The 20,086-nt window shown below is 41.0% G+C and overlaps 2 protein-coding genes across 4 annotated transcripts in view; one reads left to right on the forward strand and one right to left on the reverse strand.

Annotated features, from left to right (window-relative positions):
- The window catches only part of LOC132989190 (neuron navigator 1-like), an 85,276-nt gene extending 73,679 nt beyond the window's left edge, over positions 1–11,597 (reverse strand). For all 3 annotated transcript variants that reach the window (XM_061056627.1, XM_061056626.1, XM_061056625.1), the window contains exons 1-5: positions 11,473–11,597; positions 10,113–10,218; positions 8,270–8,446; positions 3,166–4,046; positions 2,224–2,315 (exon numbers count right to left, since the gene is read on the reverse strand). In XM_061056627.1, coding sequence (XP_060912610.1) covers positions 2,224–2,315; positions 3,166–4,040 — 967 coding nt within the window. In that variant the 5' untranslated portion in view covers positions 4,041–4,046; positions 8,270–8,446; positions 10,113–10,218; positions 11,473–11,597. The remainder of the gene's footprint in view (positions 1–2,223; positions 2,316–3,165; positions 4,047–8,269; positions 8,447–10,112; positions 10,219–11,472) is intronic.
- Positions 11,598–15,389: 3,792 nt separating this feature from the next.
- On the forward strand, positions 15,390–20,064 carry LOC132989809 (G2/M phase-specific E3 ubiquitin-protein ligase-like). Its single transcript, XM_061057671.1, has 8 exons — positions 15,390–15,497; positions 15,608–15,805; positions 15,880–15,966; positions 16,622–16,875; positions 17,017–17,139; positions 17,716–17,856; positions 18,065–18,200; positions 18,292–20,064. Exons 1-8 carry the CDS (start codon positions 15,446–15,448, stop codon positions 18,507–18,509), a joined length of 1,209 nt encoding a protein of 402 aa, XP_060913654.1. The 5' UTR covers positions 15,390–15,445; the 3' UTR covers positions 18,510–20,064.
- Positions 20,065–20,086: the final 22 nt, after the last annotated feature.

Below are 20,086 nucleotides of genomic sequence, written 5' to 3' on the forward strand. Positions count from 1 at the left end.
CCACAGTCTCAAGACAGCCAGAGGCCTTTAAAGACAGGGGCTGGTCCACCAGGCGCTCCCATCCCCCCTTCACAACCAGCTGGCTGAAACCTCCGAAAAGCTTTTAAAAGGGTTTTATTTGCTAACAGCTCCAGTCTGGTTTCCAACTACAGATTTTGGGAGGCTAGATCAGTAGTAGGGCCAAGTTTCAATGATGCATAGTACCTAGTGCTAAGGTGATATACCGTAGCACAATTCAGTACTATAAGTTTCAACATTACAGTCTGCATTTTTGCTAGCTAGCTATGCCTTTATTCCAAAGGTGTATCTTCCCTTTATGCTGGAATTTAAAGAAAAGCTGGGTCTGTTTCTTCAAATTCCCTAAAGATATTAAACTAGATAATAGAGATAAAGTTGTATGTAGGCTGTGTCAGGTTAAACTGGCATATCGGCCGGAGCAATGCATTTAGGACCGGCATATGGATGTGAAGCTGCAGGAAGCTGGTGCTGCTAGCGCTGCTTACGTTAGCCACACTCAGCAAACCACAGTACATCGTTTATCCGTAAACCATTTTCAAGAAATGTTTCTAAACTTGTTTTCTGATTGTTTTTTTGCTCTTTCGGCATTAAACAGAATTTAAAATTCAGATTTTAAGATAAATACATTTACTTTGAAATGTGGTACTTGCTGACTACACAGTCAGATGTGCCAGAGTTGGGGGAGATTTTGTCATTAAAGTTTAATACTAACTCTCTGCACTGTAATGTTGGTTTCCTCCCATCCAACACACACCACATCAGAAAGGATGATTCACTAACCCACTGATAAAGTCATATCTCTGAAGCACGGCCACATCCCAGGACTCAGACTGACCGCCACAACGCATGACTAGAGCTGTGGGTGCAGAGCAATCCATTACTCAAAAGGACAGGGAGGGAGGGGGAGTCATGCTGGCTTTTTTAGGTCAATGAAACTGAAAAGAAGTAATGAGGGGGTAGTAAGTGCAAGAGATGGAGAGATGGAGAGAAAGTTCAAACTTCTTGACAGATCTTGTATGAAGCTGAAACGACTGTGCGATGTAAAACACGCTGGTAGCGAGTGGACGAGTGGCCCATTTCGAACCAACACTGACCCACATCACCCCTGTCATCTTCCTTATATGAACATTAAGAGCCCATCTATCTTTCCATCTCTTCATATAGGAACCAATGTAGTCAGCAAAGCCCCAGGCTTCCACTTACACACAACTACAGGTTCAGCCATGGCTCTCCACTCATGAGGAGTGCCAGTTTGACACACATACGGTACATTAAAGCCCCGTTTCCACCAAGCGGTCAGGTTTGGTTCAGTAGGGTTTGGTACAGTAAACCCTGATCTTGCTTGCATTTCCACAGCCAACTGTACCCTTACATGTCACTAAATCACAGCGGCGGGACATAGTGTAGACAGCCAATAAATTCAACAGAGAAGAAGAACATGACACAGTAAACAAAGATCAATGATTCCTAAGAAGGTCTCTTCTGCATTTCTGAATTTGTCCATGGGGCGGTTCAACCCGCTGGCAATAGTGGCAAAAAACAAAAACAGCTTTGAATTGACTCTCACTAAATCCGCAGAATATTTAAACATGGTGCGTTTTGAGTTTGTCCTTTATTACCGCTGTTGCACAGGAAGAGAAGATTCTTTCGACCAATCAATGAACTGCAGTGTGTCTAGATCCAACCTTCAGGGTCGGATCGGTATGCTTGACACCCCAACAGAAGGGTACCAAAAAATTAGGATGGTACAGATCAGTTATTTTGGTCCCCTTCCCAGTTTTGGAAACACCAATAACTGTCTACAGTACCAACTGAACCTGACCACTTGGAGACGGGGCTTAAAATATAGTCTTCACAAAGTCTCTTTAGGTTCCACAAAGTAACCCAGAGGTGGTCTGCTGGGTTGTCTTTCCTGTTTCCATTTAAGAATCTGTCTAAATGCTCTTAGCCAATGATTTGTTCCGATACATTTGAAGATATTAAAAAACAACAGTGTAAGTCAAAGCTAGCAAACTCGAAGTAAGTGCTTTTCCACAAATCATATGTTGATTGTTCAATCACCCTGGTAACGAGGGCTATTAGGTATCTGCTAATTCTCAAGTCTTCAGGTATCATAATTTGAATCAGGAAGTAAAATACATAACAGAACAACTCCACTTGACAGGAGAGGGAGAAAGAGGTGCCTTTTGTGTGACTGTGTCTTACCTGTTATAAGATCATCACAGCAGACTTCTATGGATCCCGAGGAGCAGTCACTCAGGTCATCAACTGAATATTCACTATCCAGCACTTGTTCCCTGTGAACACATCGCAAAAACAACCTTTAAATATCTGGTATCGTGAAAAATACTTCAACATCATTTGCTATCAAACATAATGTCTGCTATGAAGGGCAGCAGAAGGAAAGTGATGATGTGACGCATGTCTTTCACACTGATTTACATGAAAGCATATAAAGGAAATGAAAATGCAAACTGTACTGCAAACAAGTATATTATAAAAGGAATACCAAGCATTCTCTTAAGCCTCAACATTTAATTTTCTACTTTGATACATTCTTTGCAGATTGATTTGTTTTACTTCGATACCATACACCACTCAACAACAAAACACCAGACGCAGTAACGCTGCACTTTTTAAACTTAAAACATAAATTCACTTTTTTCTTGTTTTCAGCCCCCATGTGTGTGATAAAGAACTGAGTCAGCCCAGAGGTGGCCAAGAGGACACTGTACCAATCAAGTCTGCTCCAAAAAACACCAAGAGTGTGTGTGTGTGTGTGTGTGTGTGTGTGTGTGTGTGTGTGTGTGTGTGTGTGTGTCTGAATGTCTGAGTGTAAGTGAATATGAATGTGTGTGTCATTGCGCACACACATGAATTGATGGAAAAGATAGAGAGTAATTAGGCTGAAAAGTCAAAAAAAGGCCCTCTGGGGTTCTAGTATTCTGAGTGGTTGACAAAGTGCATGTGACAGGAGGAAAGTTATATTGGTGATGTTATAATAACAAGAAAACAGGTTTCCAATGGGCCTCAATAGTTGGGGGCTCATGATGGAAATCGTGATAAACTATAGTGTTGATTGTATTTTGATAAACTGTTGTATTGGTTGTCTTTGTGTTTGAGTGCGTTTGGGTTCAGACCACTTACCTGTAGCTGAAAGGAGCCACAGTAGCCATATTGACGATGGGCGTGTGTGTCTCTGTGGGCTCGTCGTCGTTCTTTAAGCTGTGATCCTGCATATTGTGAGCCACTTTGGACTTTGCTGGCAGGGTGAAAGTGACTGGTGGCAGATGCAGGGCACCAGGAGAGGAGACAGGACTGCTGTCCTCAGGGGTGCCCATCTCCTCGTCTGATTGGCTCGTTGATTCACAGTGACCTTTGATCGCCTGCTGGTAGCTTGTTTGAGCGAGAGAGGGGCAGAGGTTACCGTTGTTCAACATAGTGGACCTAGCTTGCTGGTTCTCAGGAGGCCCCTCCTCTCTTTGAGGCTTGACCTCACTGTTAGAGTTGGCTCCTATTCTGAACTGGAGGGGTGGACGCAGATTGCTGTTGCTGCCTCCCCATGTTTGGTTCTTATTGTCGGGGGGTTTTCTGTTGCGATTTGCATTGTGTGGAAGCTGTGAGGGGATGTGTGGCGAAGGTTTCGCTAGATCCAGTGTGTCTTTGGAGTGAGGCGGCGGCACCCTGCGCTGGTTTAACGGGCTGCTGTAGGCAGAGCGTGACACCTGGGGAAAAGGTAGAGCTGCTGTCCGCTTTAAGAGCTGACTTTTCAGGCCGGGGTCCCTGGAGAGAGGCCCAGAGATGCTGGAGCTTCGCGGGCAAAGTGAAGGAGAGTGCGAGGGCGTTTGTGTGGGTGTGTGCGTGGGTGTGTGTTTGGGGGTCCGTGTTGAGGGCCTGGGCAGGTCAGAAGCCTGACGGCGGGTGTCTGCTTTGGGGGAAGACGGCAACACGCTGTGTGGGAGGGGGATCCCTGAAGAGGTAGGAGCCCGAGGGGCTAACTTCACATGGACTCCCCCGCTCATACTGACCTGGAAAAACACAGGGAGAGAGAAATGACAATGATAAGTTAAACAGTTAAATTCTGATGTTTGTGCTCCAATTTCAATCCCCCTAGCTCCAAGAAAGAAATAAGTTTATCCACTTTGAGGTTAAGTACACTGTATTAAAATTGAATTTTCTAACCTAATCTCATCAGGTAAAGGAGAACTTGCTGTTCCAAACACAGATGTAGTTAAACGTCCATGCTGTGCAACCTTGTGAATCAAGCACATATGACCAACTGAGTCATGGTAAACCACGAGTTGTGCTTATTTTCAGTAAGGCATGCAGCGTCCGCGCAATCCAATTTGCCTGCTGGGAGTTCACAACACAAAAACAGCTTCTCGCACACAGACACTCACAGCAAACATCTACCAGCTGCTTTCAGAGCGTCATGTTTTCAAATAACCGATTTTCTCAGCATAATGAATTAAAATGCACACCCCCGAAGACTCCCACGGACACACATCAATGCCCAAACACAATGCTCTCTTAGATATGACGGCTTCACGGGATCCTCCTCACCTGAATCTCTCTGATTCCAGCTCTAGTTGCCCTCTCAGAAACACAAAGCCCGGATAAAGCAGGATAGCTTAAAGTCAGTTTGATGGCCTTTGTGGCCTTCAGTTGTACTCAAACCGCGGCGAATGTTGCTCAAGTGAAACATTTCATGTAATGTCATATAATTTAACTATCTAACTCTGAATGGAAGGGAGGGAGGGAGGCTGTGAGGTTGGAAGAAAGGCGGGGAGGGAGGAGAAAAGGGAGGACCGAGCACGTGTACAGAGAGAAGGATCACAGCATCTGAGAGAAACTGCTAAAACTGATGAACTTTTAAGAATTACTGCTGTCCTAATTTTGCCTTTTGAGTTCAAATCATTACACGGAAAGAGCTGATAAGAAGTTAAAGTTTAAATGTTGTTTTTTGTTAGAGCCCCTTTTTTTTTTTAACTCTCAAGAACTGATTATTTATGTTTTGAGTTTTAAGACGTAAAGAAGCACAATATAAGTGTACAGAATACAAACATGGGATTATTGAAAAGTCTGGATATACTGTTCTTTTACTTTTACTTATAAAGGCTGAAAACAGTAACTGTAAATCTGCTCCAGCTACATTATATGACTTTCTCCCTTAAAACAGAAAACAAAACATGTAGCTGTTGCTGTCCAGATGTTAAAGAGCAGGTCAACAGCTGTTCTTACATTCATGAAAATATATACATACTTAGATGTGTATATACTGTGCATTTCCAGGTTGACATTCTATTTCCTGTACAGCTCTTTCGTTTAGGAACAGTCCAGTACAAGAGGAGTGAATGATGATAATTATACATTGACTCACAAATGCACAGATTTAGCGCTGATCTCTACTTGCCCTTTTTTTTTTTAAATAGCAGGACATTTCACTGCCAGAAGACTTCTTGGGAAGCCTTCTTTAGCAAAGCAGAGATGTATCAAATTAAGCCGTCAAAGTCACAAGGATAAAATGCTGGATTATTTGACAGCAAATCCAATCGCAATATTGCACAGTGTAATGTGGACCACACAAACACATACACACACACACACACACACACACACACACACACACACACACACACACACACACACACACACACACACACACACACACACACACACACACACACACACACACATATCCTCCAGCAGTCTTAGCAAAACCGTCTGTCTTTTCTGAGTCCCTGCAGACGGAAGAGTTAGACTGCCTCAGCACAAAAATTCAACACAGACACAACCCCAAATAAGTTTCAAATAAAAGAAAGCCTAGATTTAGTTTAGGAATTCTTTCGTCATCTACTTATAATTTCAGACATACTGACTGACTGATTTGGGTATTTTTTTACTAAAACTGGAGCTGAGTCATACTGATGAAGACCTGCACAGCAGCATATGGCAGCAGTGATGCAGCAGAAGGTAAACAGAGACAGATGCGATCATCAATTCTGCTGTCCCCTCATTCCTCTCTCTGAATTCTTTCTCGTCCTCCTCATCTTCGTTCCCCCAACTCTGTATCTGTCCTCTTTCTCTCAGGAGGCAGAGTCACTAATAAGCATCAGGGTTTTTTCTCCGTCTGATACAAGTCCTGCGAGGATTTCCAGGGGCACAGGTGTGGTCTGGCTCTGTGTCTATCAGTATGGAAATTGGCTAGTCCCCTGGGGCACACAGGGGTCATACCAGTACTTCTGCAGCCCACATAACGACATACTGAGGCTCAGCTGGTGAGATGGGTGTCTGAGGGTATATATGAGCAGAATGAAATCTAAAGGAAAACAAGAAATAACAAGGCATTTCTGTTGAGTAAATCTAGCAGCTGTAAGCGACTCAATACTAAGAAATCAATTTCTCTTTCATAACGTACATAAGACTGTTTGTTACATGTGTAGTGATGTTCTCTGAGTCAGGTGCTGAAATCCATGCAGACCTCAAGGACAAGATAGATCTGTTACATAAGTGTAATATAGTTGATATAGTTGTAGTTGGTTTAAAAGATCCCAGCTTATTGCTTGCCTTATTTAGAAACAAAAACAAAAAATATATTTGCAGATATCTTCTTTAAATAAAAGATCTATGAGGAGAATAATCACGCACAAAATCGCCATCAAAACATCATTAAAAATTGACAGCAAATGAGAAGATTCATCGCACACAAGAGGGCTGAATTACTTCTTCTTTTTTGTAATGACATACTCAAACAAACATTGTTCACAAACCTGAGGTTTGTAATTCAATAAAACGAAGTAATTCAGCCCTCTTGTGTGGTAAACTTCTCATTTACTGCCATCACCTGCACCAAGCTATAAGGACTAACAGAGCTGTGCACAGGGCATCCACGTTTGTATGATTTTTATCATCAATTATAGGTTTGGTTTTGGCAGATGGGGGTTCATGGTTTGAGCCTGGTAGTAAGTAGTAATTAGAATTGAATTTTAGATCCGTATTGATTTATCTGCCGGTAATTGTTCTTACACATTGAGTAATCAGGTTGTCCATAAAACATCATGACACAGTCAAAAGATCAATCACAGGGTCCAGAACGTGTAAGTCTTCAAATGGATCTGTTTGACAGTACATCATTTAAAACCAACCAACAATTAAGTTTTACATAAACCGAAAAGGAACAATTTTAAAGCAGAGGTCAGAGTCCCTTTGCATGTTGGCTTCAAAGAGAAGGTTACATATGAATCAATCCTCTAAATAGTTGCTCATAAATCACATCGCTTATTACTGTGTTCAGGTGTAAACCTTTTGTCTAATTACAAAATATGCATACGTTTTTAAAATAGATTCTTAGATGGAGAGAAAAATTTCCAAAATGTAAAAGGTATTTAATTTGAAAGAACTAAAAGAATAAAGTGCAGTTTTAGAGAATATTAAGCCTATGTATAAATGAATTGTATTTATCATTGGTAGGGCAAACATGTAATGATGTGGAGCAAGAACTCTTGAACTCTTGTTTTAAAAGGACAGTACTGACATCTGCTGGTTATTGTTTGTAACAGCAGCATAAGCAGGGACTTACTCCTTCACTTTCTCTTTTATTCTGTCTTATAGGTCATCTTTCTCTACATAGCAAGTTGAGAAAATGTAACACCTTACCTCAGTAAAAACAAAAAGAATGTAGGTCAGGTTTGTACTTTATATTCAAGGAGGAAAGTCAGGATAGCCTGGCAGCACTTCTTACTTTCAGCTAGCTTTAAACACATTACACCATTTGAACTCCTCTGTCCCATGACACCTAGCCAGAAGTGAGTGTCTGCACCTCTGATCAAAGAAACATACATTCTCTCTCTCTTTCTCACACAGACACACAAACACACACGTAAACCTCTCCCTTGTGATGAGAACCCTCTGACTCATCACAAAATCAATAAATGAGGTGGTAACACAGGCCTCTCTGTCTGCAAGCTGAAGGACATTAGAAGCCGTCTGTGTGTTTGTGTGTGTCAACCACTCTGGAAAGTCTACGATAAATGAATCTAAGTACCCCTTCTAATGACCAACAACCAATAAGACAGAGATAATGTGCTGCCATTAATCATCTTGTGATGAAATAGTGACACACAGAGGTGCAAAAACAGTTAAATGGTTTGTAAGTACTCCTAGAAAGGCTCAGTTTAAAAAAAAAAAAGAACAACTTGCTGCTTATTATGAAACTTCACATGACAGATCTGCTCCCTCCCGAGTCTCTTACCTGTCAATGGGCTCCTTCAATGTGTTGTTCAATGAGCAGCCAGAGCCAGCAGGAGCGAGGTCCGACTTCCACGACGTCCGGGGAACAATGGGGTGTTTTTTTCCTGGATCACTGTTGCATCCTCACCGCTGCCCTCTCATTGGCCCACAGTGCCACGCCATTCATCGAGACAGGAAGCTGTGACAAACAGGAACAATGTTGTCAGCCAATCGGGGCATCCCGTACACATGTGACTCATTTTCAAAGTCACTTTCTTTGATAAAAATCAGTGTTCTCATCTTTTTTTGGGGGAAACATCATTTCAGGCACACACACAATGTCTGTTCAAACAATGAACTGAACTGAAGACTGTTTATGTTATCATGAGTCAGTGACCCAAATGGAAATGTTGTTGGCCTACAGTGACCTGCGATGACACATATTCTGTAGTCCTCAAAGGTACCACATCAAGATTGCAAACTGCACCAGAACACAGTCAAATTGTTTTGGCGGTCTTTATGTGCATTTGATGAAAATATAAATGTGAATTCAGTTTATGTTATGAGTACCACTCTGAGAAGTCATCAGCAGAGTAGTTAAACTAGATTTTAACAGAAAGCATCTGAATCACTCATAACATTGGAAAATGATCTGTCTGACACACGTCCACTTTCAGGGTACTCATTACAGCAGCAATGACAGACAAACACAAGCAACCAACATATAAACTAAACAGGGCAGAACATAATCAAACTACCAACCATAGAAAAACCAACACATGTGCACAAACACTTCCATTCCAATCTGATTCACCACTACCACTCTTGTCCACATCAGCCAGCAGCTCTCTGACACACTATACTTTGCATTTTTTTAACCCTAACCCTATGTTGCACTGAGTCATACAGGCTCTATAAGGCTGACTCAGGATGATCACATCATGTCAGCCCTGGTTACGGTATATACCCCCACCTCTCTCTACATCCCCCTCTTTTCATCGCACTTAAGCTCTGCCTTTCTTTCTGTTAACCTCTCTCATCCACTCTCTCTACCGTCATCCCTCTGTAACACTGCTGATTATGATTTCACTATCAGTGAATGAGTCTGTTAAAAGCATGAGGTTTCTATTCCTCTGTTTCCAGAAACTGGCATTCATTCACAAAACACAGACTAAAACTAACAAAATGGATAGATACGCAGCAACAGTCATTTAGCAAATGCATCATCAGCAATACAACAGAGTTAAAAGAAGAACCACATAGCTACACTCACCCTCTGCCAGCATCAGGATACAAAGCAGCAAGTGAGTTTCTGTCTGATCTGTATGCTGGCTCAGTCCTTTGCCTTTGCCTCTTGTCTACTTTTGCCTGGCAGGTCTCTGAGCTGCCAGCATGTGTAGTTGTGTGTGTGCCTCTCTGTCATTCCACTCCTCTATAACGTCATGCCGCTGGGCTGCTGCCGCAGTACGCCTGCAGCCGTGTCCCCGCCCCTCTCTTTATTTTTTCCCCTCCCCTCATCACAATCTCTATCTTTTTCTCTCTCTCTTCCTCTCTGTAATGGACCTGTTGGCTGTGCTCCCTCCCTCTATGAGGTGAAATATAAGTCAAAGCAAAAGCAGAGACAGGCTGATCCATTAGCTGGATGAGTGTGGTATGTGTGTGTGTGTGTTTTTTACGTGTGTGTAAGTGGGTACTCACACATGAGTAATACACGGTAATTAAGTACATGCTGCTGACACTAAAGTTGAAAACCCAAACCAATGCTATGGTTTCCAAAATTGTCGCATGTGCAGAATGGAAAAAAAATCAGCATATGCTAAAGATGACATGTGCATAAACACACACAACCATACACACAAACACACCTTATGTCTGCATCTTTCTGCAGCCAATGTGCATGGCAGCCTGCATGTCCAAGCATCCTGAAGGAGAAACTGGCCGTCCATCACTCTTCTAATTTGTCCCCCTCCTCTGATGAAAGAGGAAGAGACAGAGAGAAAGAGAGGCTGAAAACAATCGAGAAATCCATGTGAAGGAGTATACTCTCGTCTGACATCAATTCCCAGCTGACAAATAAAGAGTGGGGGCAGCTGTGGCTCAGTGGTAGAGTCGGTCGTCTCCAACCAGAAGGTCAGGGGTTTGAAGTCCATTTACCCTGATCAACATCCTCGATCTGACCTTGAACTTCTCTCCCCTGGTCCTGTCTATCCATCCACATAAACCGCAGACTGTGAAAATCTCATCACATGTTACCGGTCCAGATTCAGTTAAGGAAGAAAAAGGAAAGTGTAACAGCAGCAAGACAGGCTGCATGGACTGTCAGTGTTGCTGTGTGTAGTCCAATAGTGTATCAGAGAAGGAGGTGTGAAAAGATTTCATCAATCATAGTAACAGCTTTAAAAGCAATAAAGACGTAGTGCTCAGATGATGACTATTTAGAGAAATGGACGACAGATTTTCTTGTATGTATTCTCAATGTGTTTGTATTTGAGCATAGAGGGAGAGAATCCGTTTGCTCTGGGCTCTGCTTTGGCTTGTTTGCTTTTCAGTCCCTGATTCCTCCCATATTTCTGTTGGTGTGTGTGCATGCCTCTTCTCTCTCCATCCTTCTGTCTATTCTCTCCTCTCAAATTTCTGCTGCGCTGGCTTACAGTACGACACACACACTCCAGGGACGGTGCTGAATATTAAATGAAGATCCCACAACACAGTGAGATAAAACACGTCTCACTTTTCACAGAGTACATTCAGCAGATTTAGTGTTTTTTATTTTTATTTGTATTTGTTATTTCAGTATGGCGTTTGTGTGTAATCAATCACCAGACTGAGGGGTCTGTATGGCCTTGATCTTGACATAAAGTACGGCGGAGAAGCTCTCTGCCTGATCACATATTGATCAGGAATTGACTTACTGTGCTAACACTGGACTTGGTCTGCAAGGCTCAACTACATAAATAATGCTAAGTGTGTCCTGTCAAACTGCAGAATACAAATACATACATCAGCTGATCAACCAAGCCTGATTAATTGATTAATTCTATTAGGGCACGGCTCATGGCCTCACAAAAACAGCCCCTCCCCCCACGCATATGGAACACATGCACACTGTGTACAGTATAGATACCCCCCCACCCTCTTTTTCCCCACACACATGCTCCCACAGTACAGTACAACCTTCATGCTCTGCACAGTAAATCAGTAAATGAATCACCTCCAAATACTCACATTACCCGCAACGCTGCTCTTCTGTTTTTCAGCTTCCAACTTCAACAAAAAAAAAGTGTCAAATTTAAGCTCATCATACCAAAAACCAAAAGCACAAGCACAAAACACACTCACATGATCTGTTGCTTTGTCTCATGAAACGGGAAGTGACTCGTAACAAACAGGGGGATTATGGGTAGGAGTGTATAAGCGTCAGTGAACAGTGTGCATGTGCGTGTGTGTGTGTGTGTGTGTGTGTGTGTGTGTGTTATGGGGTGGGGGGTTAATGTTATAGCTAATCTTCTGATGTCCCCAAAGGCATATCCTCCTCCCTGTGGGGCAGACCATGACAGACGTCGTTTTGACAAAGGGACACTTGTGTCACTGTCACCATGAGGGGCTTTTGTGGGGGTGCTTTCACTGAGATGAGATGATAAGTACCAAGGACATAAGACATACTGATCAGGAACTAACAGAAAAAGATAAAGGTTAATATAGCTTAGAGGAAGTAAACATTTCCCTGCAAAGGTTTCGATCAAACTGCCACTCAGCGAAAACCAGAGTACACTTACATTTGGGTTTGTCCTTTTATATGTCTGCCATGTGATGACACTATCACCACTAGATGGCATCAGAGTTCCCAATCCTGCTTCAACAGCGTATCCAAAAGTAGAGGCAGCTTAACTGAAAGATCACATAAATATCAAATTAGAAAAGATGCATATAACAATGCAAAAAAAAAAGTGTCATTAAGAGGATCCAGACCTGGTTATCATGATTTCTTGTCTTCATACAGTCAAAAAATGTAATGATAGAACTGAATATAATCAATCGTATATAGACTATAACAGTTGTTTTCAAATAGTGAGGACTTCAGAGGAGGTATGGCATGTGGCACAAAGTATAGGCTCACTTGCAGAGGTTGAAAACCCCTCGGCAAAAACATTTACCAGTACATTAAAACATATAGCTATCTCCAGTATATCTCTACTATCATCTGTTCACAGGATGAAGGCAAACTCTCAAACAAAATACATTACACTAATATTAATTAATAAATAAATACAAATTAAATGGCATCAATAAAATTAAACAATTGTAGTAATCTTTGTGTTTCAGGATAATATTGTTATGGTTCTTCCTTGCAGCCCCTCCCTTTCTCATGTTTGTTGTTTGTTTTCCTCTGTTTGTCTTAACCCTCTGTTTCTCCTCCCCTGTGTGTCAAGTGTGTGTGAGTGCTGGTGGGCGTGGTTTTCTCCCCAGGCAGCCCAGGTGCAATCAATCATCCTCATCTCCTACAGTTTATCTACTCCGGTCCTTTATATAGTATATAAAGGACCGGAGTAGATAGTATACTATATCCCTCTGTGGTATTTATCTCGTTTTGGCCTACTTCTCTGAGAATCGTTCTGTGTGAACTTCGAGTGTTTTTGCTAACATCTACCTTTGTGCTTCTCTGCCTCAGTACCTGGTGTTTTGTGCTCGTGCCTGCCCGCCTACCCGTGGAAGCCTCTATGTTGTGGATTTTGTTTTATCGAGCTCCCAGTGCTCTTTTGGCATTGTGTTTTTTTGTTGCATATTAAAGACTGTTTGGATTGTGCCCCTGAGTCTGGAGTTTTGCTTTTGGGTCGTTGTCTCGTGCTGAGTCATCGATTATCTATTTAGAAAAAATACAACTGGTTGGGGCGCAGATAGCATAGCAGTTAGATGGTGCCCCATGTACTGAGGCTTTAGTCCGACCAGGAAGTCCGACATGTTGCTCCTTCCCTCCATGTCATTCCCCGCTCTCTCTCCCTACACTGTCCTCTCAGATGAAGGCAAAAACTAAAAATCTTGTTGTGCCGTCATCAGTGACTTTAATTTTTCTTACTGCTCAGGGAATTTCTTACTATCATTAGTTCTGGATTTTAATTCAGAAAAATTTAAATAAACTCATCATAAAAAATCCCACAATTCTCAAAAGTCATAGAAAAACATTTCAGTAGCAGAGTGGACAAATTCATAGAGAAACACAATCTACTCTTATGGATCTATGGATTCAGAACAAACCGATCAACATCACTAGCTCTACCCGAACTCATTGAAGAAATAACTAATTCCCAGGACAATAAGAAACATGCAGTTGGAGAATTTATTGACCTAAAATAAGCATTTGACACAGTTAACCATGAACTAGAAAGACATGGGATAGGTAAGGTAAGGTAAGTTAAGGTAAGTTTATTTGTACCCGTAGGTAGATTTGGTTTACAATGAGTAAGTCGGCCTTCTGGGATTAGGGGGGTAGTCTTACATTGGGTCAGAGGCTATTTAAAAAACAGGAAGCAATTCGTGAAAATGGCAGTTTGACTCTGATTACTTTGGCATTCCATGTGGTGTCCCTCAGGGGACGGTTTTAGGACCAATATTATTCATTCTGTATATCAATGACTTGTTTAGAATAACAGATGTATTAAAGTTAGTTTATTCGATGATGACCCACACATTTTAGCAGCCGCACTCAAGCAGCCAAGGGAGAAGGGGGGGCGTGTGGCTCTAACTTGGATTATTATCTGTCGGCTCAGTTGAGACACTTGGAGGTTGGTGTAACCCAGCCGATGAGGATTCAGTCAGTCTGGGACTGTCTTGACAGATTTAATGAAGAACACCAGCTGCAAAATCATTGTTAGTTTTTCTACAAAAATGTGGTCAGAACAGATGCGGTAAAGAGATTTCAGCTTTGCGGAGGGAGTGAGAGTGTTAAACTGGCCTGTGGTCCCTCCACACTTCCTCATGGAATTGCAGAAGCATAAGTCCAAACAATTGACTAAACGAGGCATCACCTCCTTCTGTAGGATAATAAATAATAGAAATCTAAAGAATGATTTGCGTCAGTCTTATGAGTTGGTCGAAGAGGATTTTTAAAGCTAGCTACTGATCCAAATTTTCTTTGTTGAAGAAAAGAAGAAAGAAGTCCTTTAAGGATACCTTTCTGATAGAAAAGGACAGCTGTCATTAAAAATAACACATGAACACCAAGATTCCTTCAAGTGTTTGTGTCGGCTTGTCCCCACCCCCCAACGCTGTAAACCTAGGGGAAACACTGAAGACCCCTAATTTAGCTGAACCCAGCAGAATAAGACAAATATGTAAAGGCTTTACTCTACTTAAGTGAAGACTGTAATGTTAAAACTTGTAGAAAATCAATTAAGAGGGAGACCCACTTTTACTGTAAAAGTGGGTCAAAAGTGAAGCTGCCGATATATCACGCATAGAAAAGTAAGGGTGTTTAAGATTAAGTAAAAGAAACATAACTTAGTCTCTGAACTTTAACAAAAAGTAACGTGTCAATAAAAGTTGCCTGCTGATTTACACAAAAAGGAATAATCTAATAGGAATGTTTCATCCATTTGATCCAGTCCTATGTTTGACATGTTGGCATTAGCAGACAAAGCTAAGTGTTAAAACAAGAATTTCAAACTTAAAAGACACAGCTGCCTTAGGCTAAGCTTGACCTCTAATGACAAGTTAAACATGCTCAGGCAGCTTGGAGTTTCCACCCACCCTGTATAACAGCAAAGACAGCAAACACAAGACACAGAGAAGAGGCTTCCATAGATCTACACAGGTAGGAACAGCTGGAAACACTGCTTTACTACTTACACTACATATTGTTTCTTTTTCTTCATGTCATGTTGTTCTTTCTGTCCTCCTCTTTAGAGTGAAAAATAACTTCACCCTAAAGAGAGCGGCTACACTCTGTCACAAAACTTGCAGGTTTATTTCAATGAGCAGCTTTACTTTGTACATTAACACAGACACAGACACAAACTAACCAAAAGAATAGACTCACCCAAAGGTCATAATGCTGCACATTTCTAGGACAGAAGCTTTGCAAATTGAAATAATTAAACACAGTGTTGTAGTACACAAACCAGTTGCTCTCTCTGCTTGATGTCTATCTCATATGTAACGATGAATTCTTTCCTCTCTGATTGTTGGAATAAGACTGTCCATCATGATTCGGTCAATAGAAGAAACAGAGGAAATTGAAAAAAGGACAAACAGGGGTACACGCATATTTTATCTATTCTTGTCTTTAAAAAAATAAAATAAAGTCCTTTGTGTCCCTTGAAGCTTCATGTATTCTCTTGCTTTGCACTTTTTGATGTTTTGTCAGAGTGGAGAACAGTGTCAGACCCAAAAGAAGCTGGTTGGCTATTTTCACAAGACCTCCTCCACAGGGACAGAGATTCAAACACTCTATTTCTGAGTTTGGACATCAGACAAGACAGGGAGGAGCAAGACCGAGCTTTAGTCCAATTCTACAAAAAAGACAATGTCCGATGGACGTCATCACTACAAAGCACACTCCGAGGTTCTTTTGTTGTAAATGAAATAGTATTACTTATAAGCTATGTAAAATACTGACATTAGGTGTTTTCTTCACAGGTGATGTTGCAAAAGGAAGTGGAGTTGACCGTCATGTGATGTCAACAGTGATTTTCAGGCTAATGAATGGATTCCATATAAACCTAGGTTGGTCACTACATTAGGATACATGCAACAACGTCTCAGGTCAATTAAATAATTAATTACAGTGTAATGCATACCTTGTTTTTTGGGTGGGGGAGGGGGGTATTAAAAGGGGGGGAAACTGTGAATTTATTTGAATGATCTGTCTGAGATCTAAGCTCATCAGATTATTGTCTTAGGGTGGCTACATACAAGACAATTGTCAATTCTTAACTGATTTTAAAAAACGTGGAGACCACAGACCTAAGGACAGTTTAAAGTGATTTTTAACGTTATAATCCTCCGCACACGCATACTAGACGATTCAGCCAGACCACAAGACCCACAAAGCATGCAACTTCGTGTTGGTGACGCTTCACGGTCTGCTCGCACTCATTGGCTATTGCGGGTACTCCGTCTGAGGTAGCCAGATCTGGAATTGTAAATATTAAAAATGTTTGAAATTCATGATTCCAGATCAGGAATGCTCTGACTGGATTGAGAGCAGTATATAATCGTGTTGACACCACACACTTGAGGATTATCAGTTGCGACACGCCTCAAACTCCCTCTCCCCCACAAAATCCGGCCCCAAATATGGCCTAAAACCGTCTAGTGTAGCCAGCCTATTGAATATGCTTTCATTGTTCTCTTAACCATCAATCAATAATTGTTGCAGGAAAAGTTGCTGTTACCAAAGTCTTCGAAGGTGAGCCCGATCACCTCATCCCCTCAGTTTCTGATGAACTACTGGACAATAACATGTTTGCAGTCGCAGGCCGGATGATTGGCCATTCCTTCTTGCATTGCGGCCCCAGACTCCCAGGACTTAGCCCTGCCATTATTCACATTCTCTTTGAGGGTTCACTGGAAAGTGCTCCTGTGACAATACGCGACTGCTCGGACCTCGATGTCCGAGACATCATAATGAAGGTAAATGAGAAACATAGTGAGACCACTTTTTCTACTACAAGTTCCATTTCTGACATAATGAGCTGAACTTTTTATAAAACAGCAACCAAGGTAATTCTGTTCATGAATAAGCTACAATGTTTTCATTCTGTGTTATTCCAGCTTCAAGGAGATGCTGAAGTAGAAGAATGTGGCATAACCAATCAGCTCTGCCTTTCATGGGACCTTCCAACACCAAATGCCACAAACAGGAAATGCCTGTCAGAAAAGATTCTCTTGCATGCTGTAATGTCAAAGTGTTTCTGTTTTCTCTACGTCTTTTTTTTTTTACATTTCAGTGCCACAAACAACATCCTGTCATTTTAGAACATAAAATTTCCCTTAGTCCTTATCGAAGTTTACCAAAGTACATTCCCACACCCTAATCTTGTTAGACTTTTAAAGCAACAACATATATAGTTTCTTTGAAAAGCATTCTTCGTTAAGTTTTGCTGCAAGCAAACAATGTATTGAAAGGTATTTTTACGCCAAGTTACAGTAAAGGATGTAAAGAATGTTTCCTTGTCAACAAGTGCTGAATTAAATCATCAAAGTCCCTCTGCACTCCACAAAAGAATCCAACAGTTAATGTTGATCAGCCAAATAACACAGACAGATGTCAACGGGCTGCTGGTTTATAAATTCTAAGGTTATATTAATCAATCTTAGTATTTGGCAATGTAACATGATTATATTGATGCATCAATAACTGGCTATGCTAACAGAATTTAACAAGATTAGCTTCATTGACTGATATTAAAGCAACAGAAAGAAGATTACTGATCCATTTGTTTTCATATTGCCATGTCTCCTGTATTGCAGGTGATCGAGCGAACGAAACATCAAATCAATCAGTTCCGACAAGGCTTAATCGAAACAGGGCTCTGGCCACTCCTCATTCACAGAAGAGATGTTATCCCAGTCCTGTTTCCAAGGGATTCAGAAGCTGAAATCACCCCTCAGGTACAGTCGTATCTAATAGTAATCCAAAGCACTCAAGAGGAAAAAAAACCCAGAATGACTGGCCTTGTTCATTGACTAAAAATAAAAGGCCATAAACAATGATTATAGCATCAAGATTTATTCCCTTGGCACTGTAAAATGCAGCAATGTCAAACACTAGGATCATTGATACATTTTTGAATACAGCTGGAGGTAAATCTAATTTCAGATTGTCTTGGATTGCATCATTTGGCCATCATCCATAACTGTTTTCTTTGAGAGCTACAAGGCCAAAGACGAAGACGAGTCCGAGATCATGGATGTACACCGAGTATCTGGCTTCTTGAAAACATATATTGAAAATGGTGAGAATGAGTCCAGAAAGTGTGACGTCTTAAGCTAATGTAGCGTTTAGCATTTCCTGTGCTGTCTGATCAGCTGCTGTTTTTCACACAGCGTCTTCCACAGAGCTTAAGAGCCTCATAAAGTTCTGGACAGGATGGGAGGTCCCCGCCACAGAGATGAAGGTGGAAATAGTCGAGGCCACTTTCCCGACTGCTGCGACGTGTTTTGAGAAGCTGAGGCTGCCGAGGCATTACACGACATACAAAGCATTTCACCAAAACCTGTGTGCATGTATATCAACCAGTGACAGTGGATTTGGATGCACCTGAAGTAGGCCTGCAGATATGAGAAAACTATTTGATGTGTGACAACATTAGTCAATATTGCGATCATGATACAAACTTCAATAAATAAGCAAGCATGTCCCTCCTGAATCCAAAATAAATCCCCAAAACTATTTCTTTATTCTCATTTTATATGCCACGAATTCATCTGAGGGTACCTGATAGCTACCTGTAACTTTGATCGGACTGCATTAAAATGGTGTGAAAGTATGACCATTTTACCTAGGCCACCATCCAACAGATCAAATGCTACATGCTGAGTGACACAGCATTGCTTGACTACATTAAAAGTGTGTTTTTATTTACTATGATAAAATCAGACTTTTGCACTGTGTGTCTTGTGAAGGCTCATAATGAAAAACTATAGACGATGAAATCACACGAGGCTATACAGCGCCCCCGTTTGTTGGTTGTGTTGAACTTTTTAATATACTTTTGTAGAGTGAATGGAATTTTTGTGTAACTGTTGAATGGAAAATAAAACTTTCTTTTTTCAAATCTTTTCGTCTTATTTTTTCTCATTTCCTACTGCAACTCTTGATTTTCGCTGCTCAGTGTTTCATTTGTAATGGCTTACCTAACGCTGCAGCATGTCGTTACTAGGACTATAATAATGAGTACTTTTATGAATGACTTATCTTTCTGAATATTATGATGTAAATATATAGTTAACGTGTGAAACATGGTTCTAGAAATAATTCAAATAAAGCAGTAATCGGTTTTAAATTCATAAGTTGATTGTTAACAAGTTGCATTATGCTCAATATCAATGGAGAGCAAATGTAACAGTTACAAGTTTTAAAATGAATGGGAAAAATAAATATTCAGAGATGTCTAGTCATTATTTTTCCTTTTCAAAACCTGTTGCCTCATTTCTACAGTGCAACTATCCCCTGTAACCCCTGAGACATTCAACACCAAATACACCTTAAACTGCTAGTCTCAAAATGAGATGAAGCTGGAAAAACTGGATTTAACAAAAAGAAAATCAAGATTTCTCTTTCACTACCTTCACCGCTCCCCTTGGTCTCCCATAGTTCACATCCTTGCCCCTAAATTAATTTCTACAGAGTGGCTGGGCGGCCCCAGATGTATGACACTCAGACATAAATATTTCCCTGAAGTAGCTCTGCTGCACTTTTAATGAAAAGTTAACAACTTGAACTTTAACCCCTCAAGTTACTTCATTAAAGGAAGAATATGGGACATTTATTCAGCAGGCTACCCACATCAACCACATGGGGGTAGCAGAGGTAAATCATTGTGGAGCCAGATACTAGTCACTCTGCTTTCTCTGTCTGCATTACACAGCTTCTCCTCAGTCCATTTATCTTAATGCTTTCCTTTCTCATCCATTAACTAATAATTGAGAGACCTTTGCCAGCAAGACGCTAAAGGTCAGTAAAGGTTGTGATGATAAAATACAAAGACTGGAACTACTTTGAGATTGCCCTGCATTCAGTGTCAGAAAAAAAGGTGAAATATTCAAACTGATAATCTAATAAAAGTTAACCTCTCAGTGTGTACTATACATTGCTTTTAAGTTCACATTCCCTCCATAT

Source organism: Labrus mixtus, chromosome 15 (assembly GCF_963584025.1).
Source record: "Labrus mixtus chromosome 15, fLabMix1.1, whole genome shotgun sequence".
Lineage (NCBI taxonomy): Eukaryota > Metazoa > Chordata > Actinopteri > Labriformes > Labridae > Labrus > Labrus mixtus.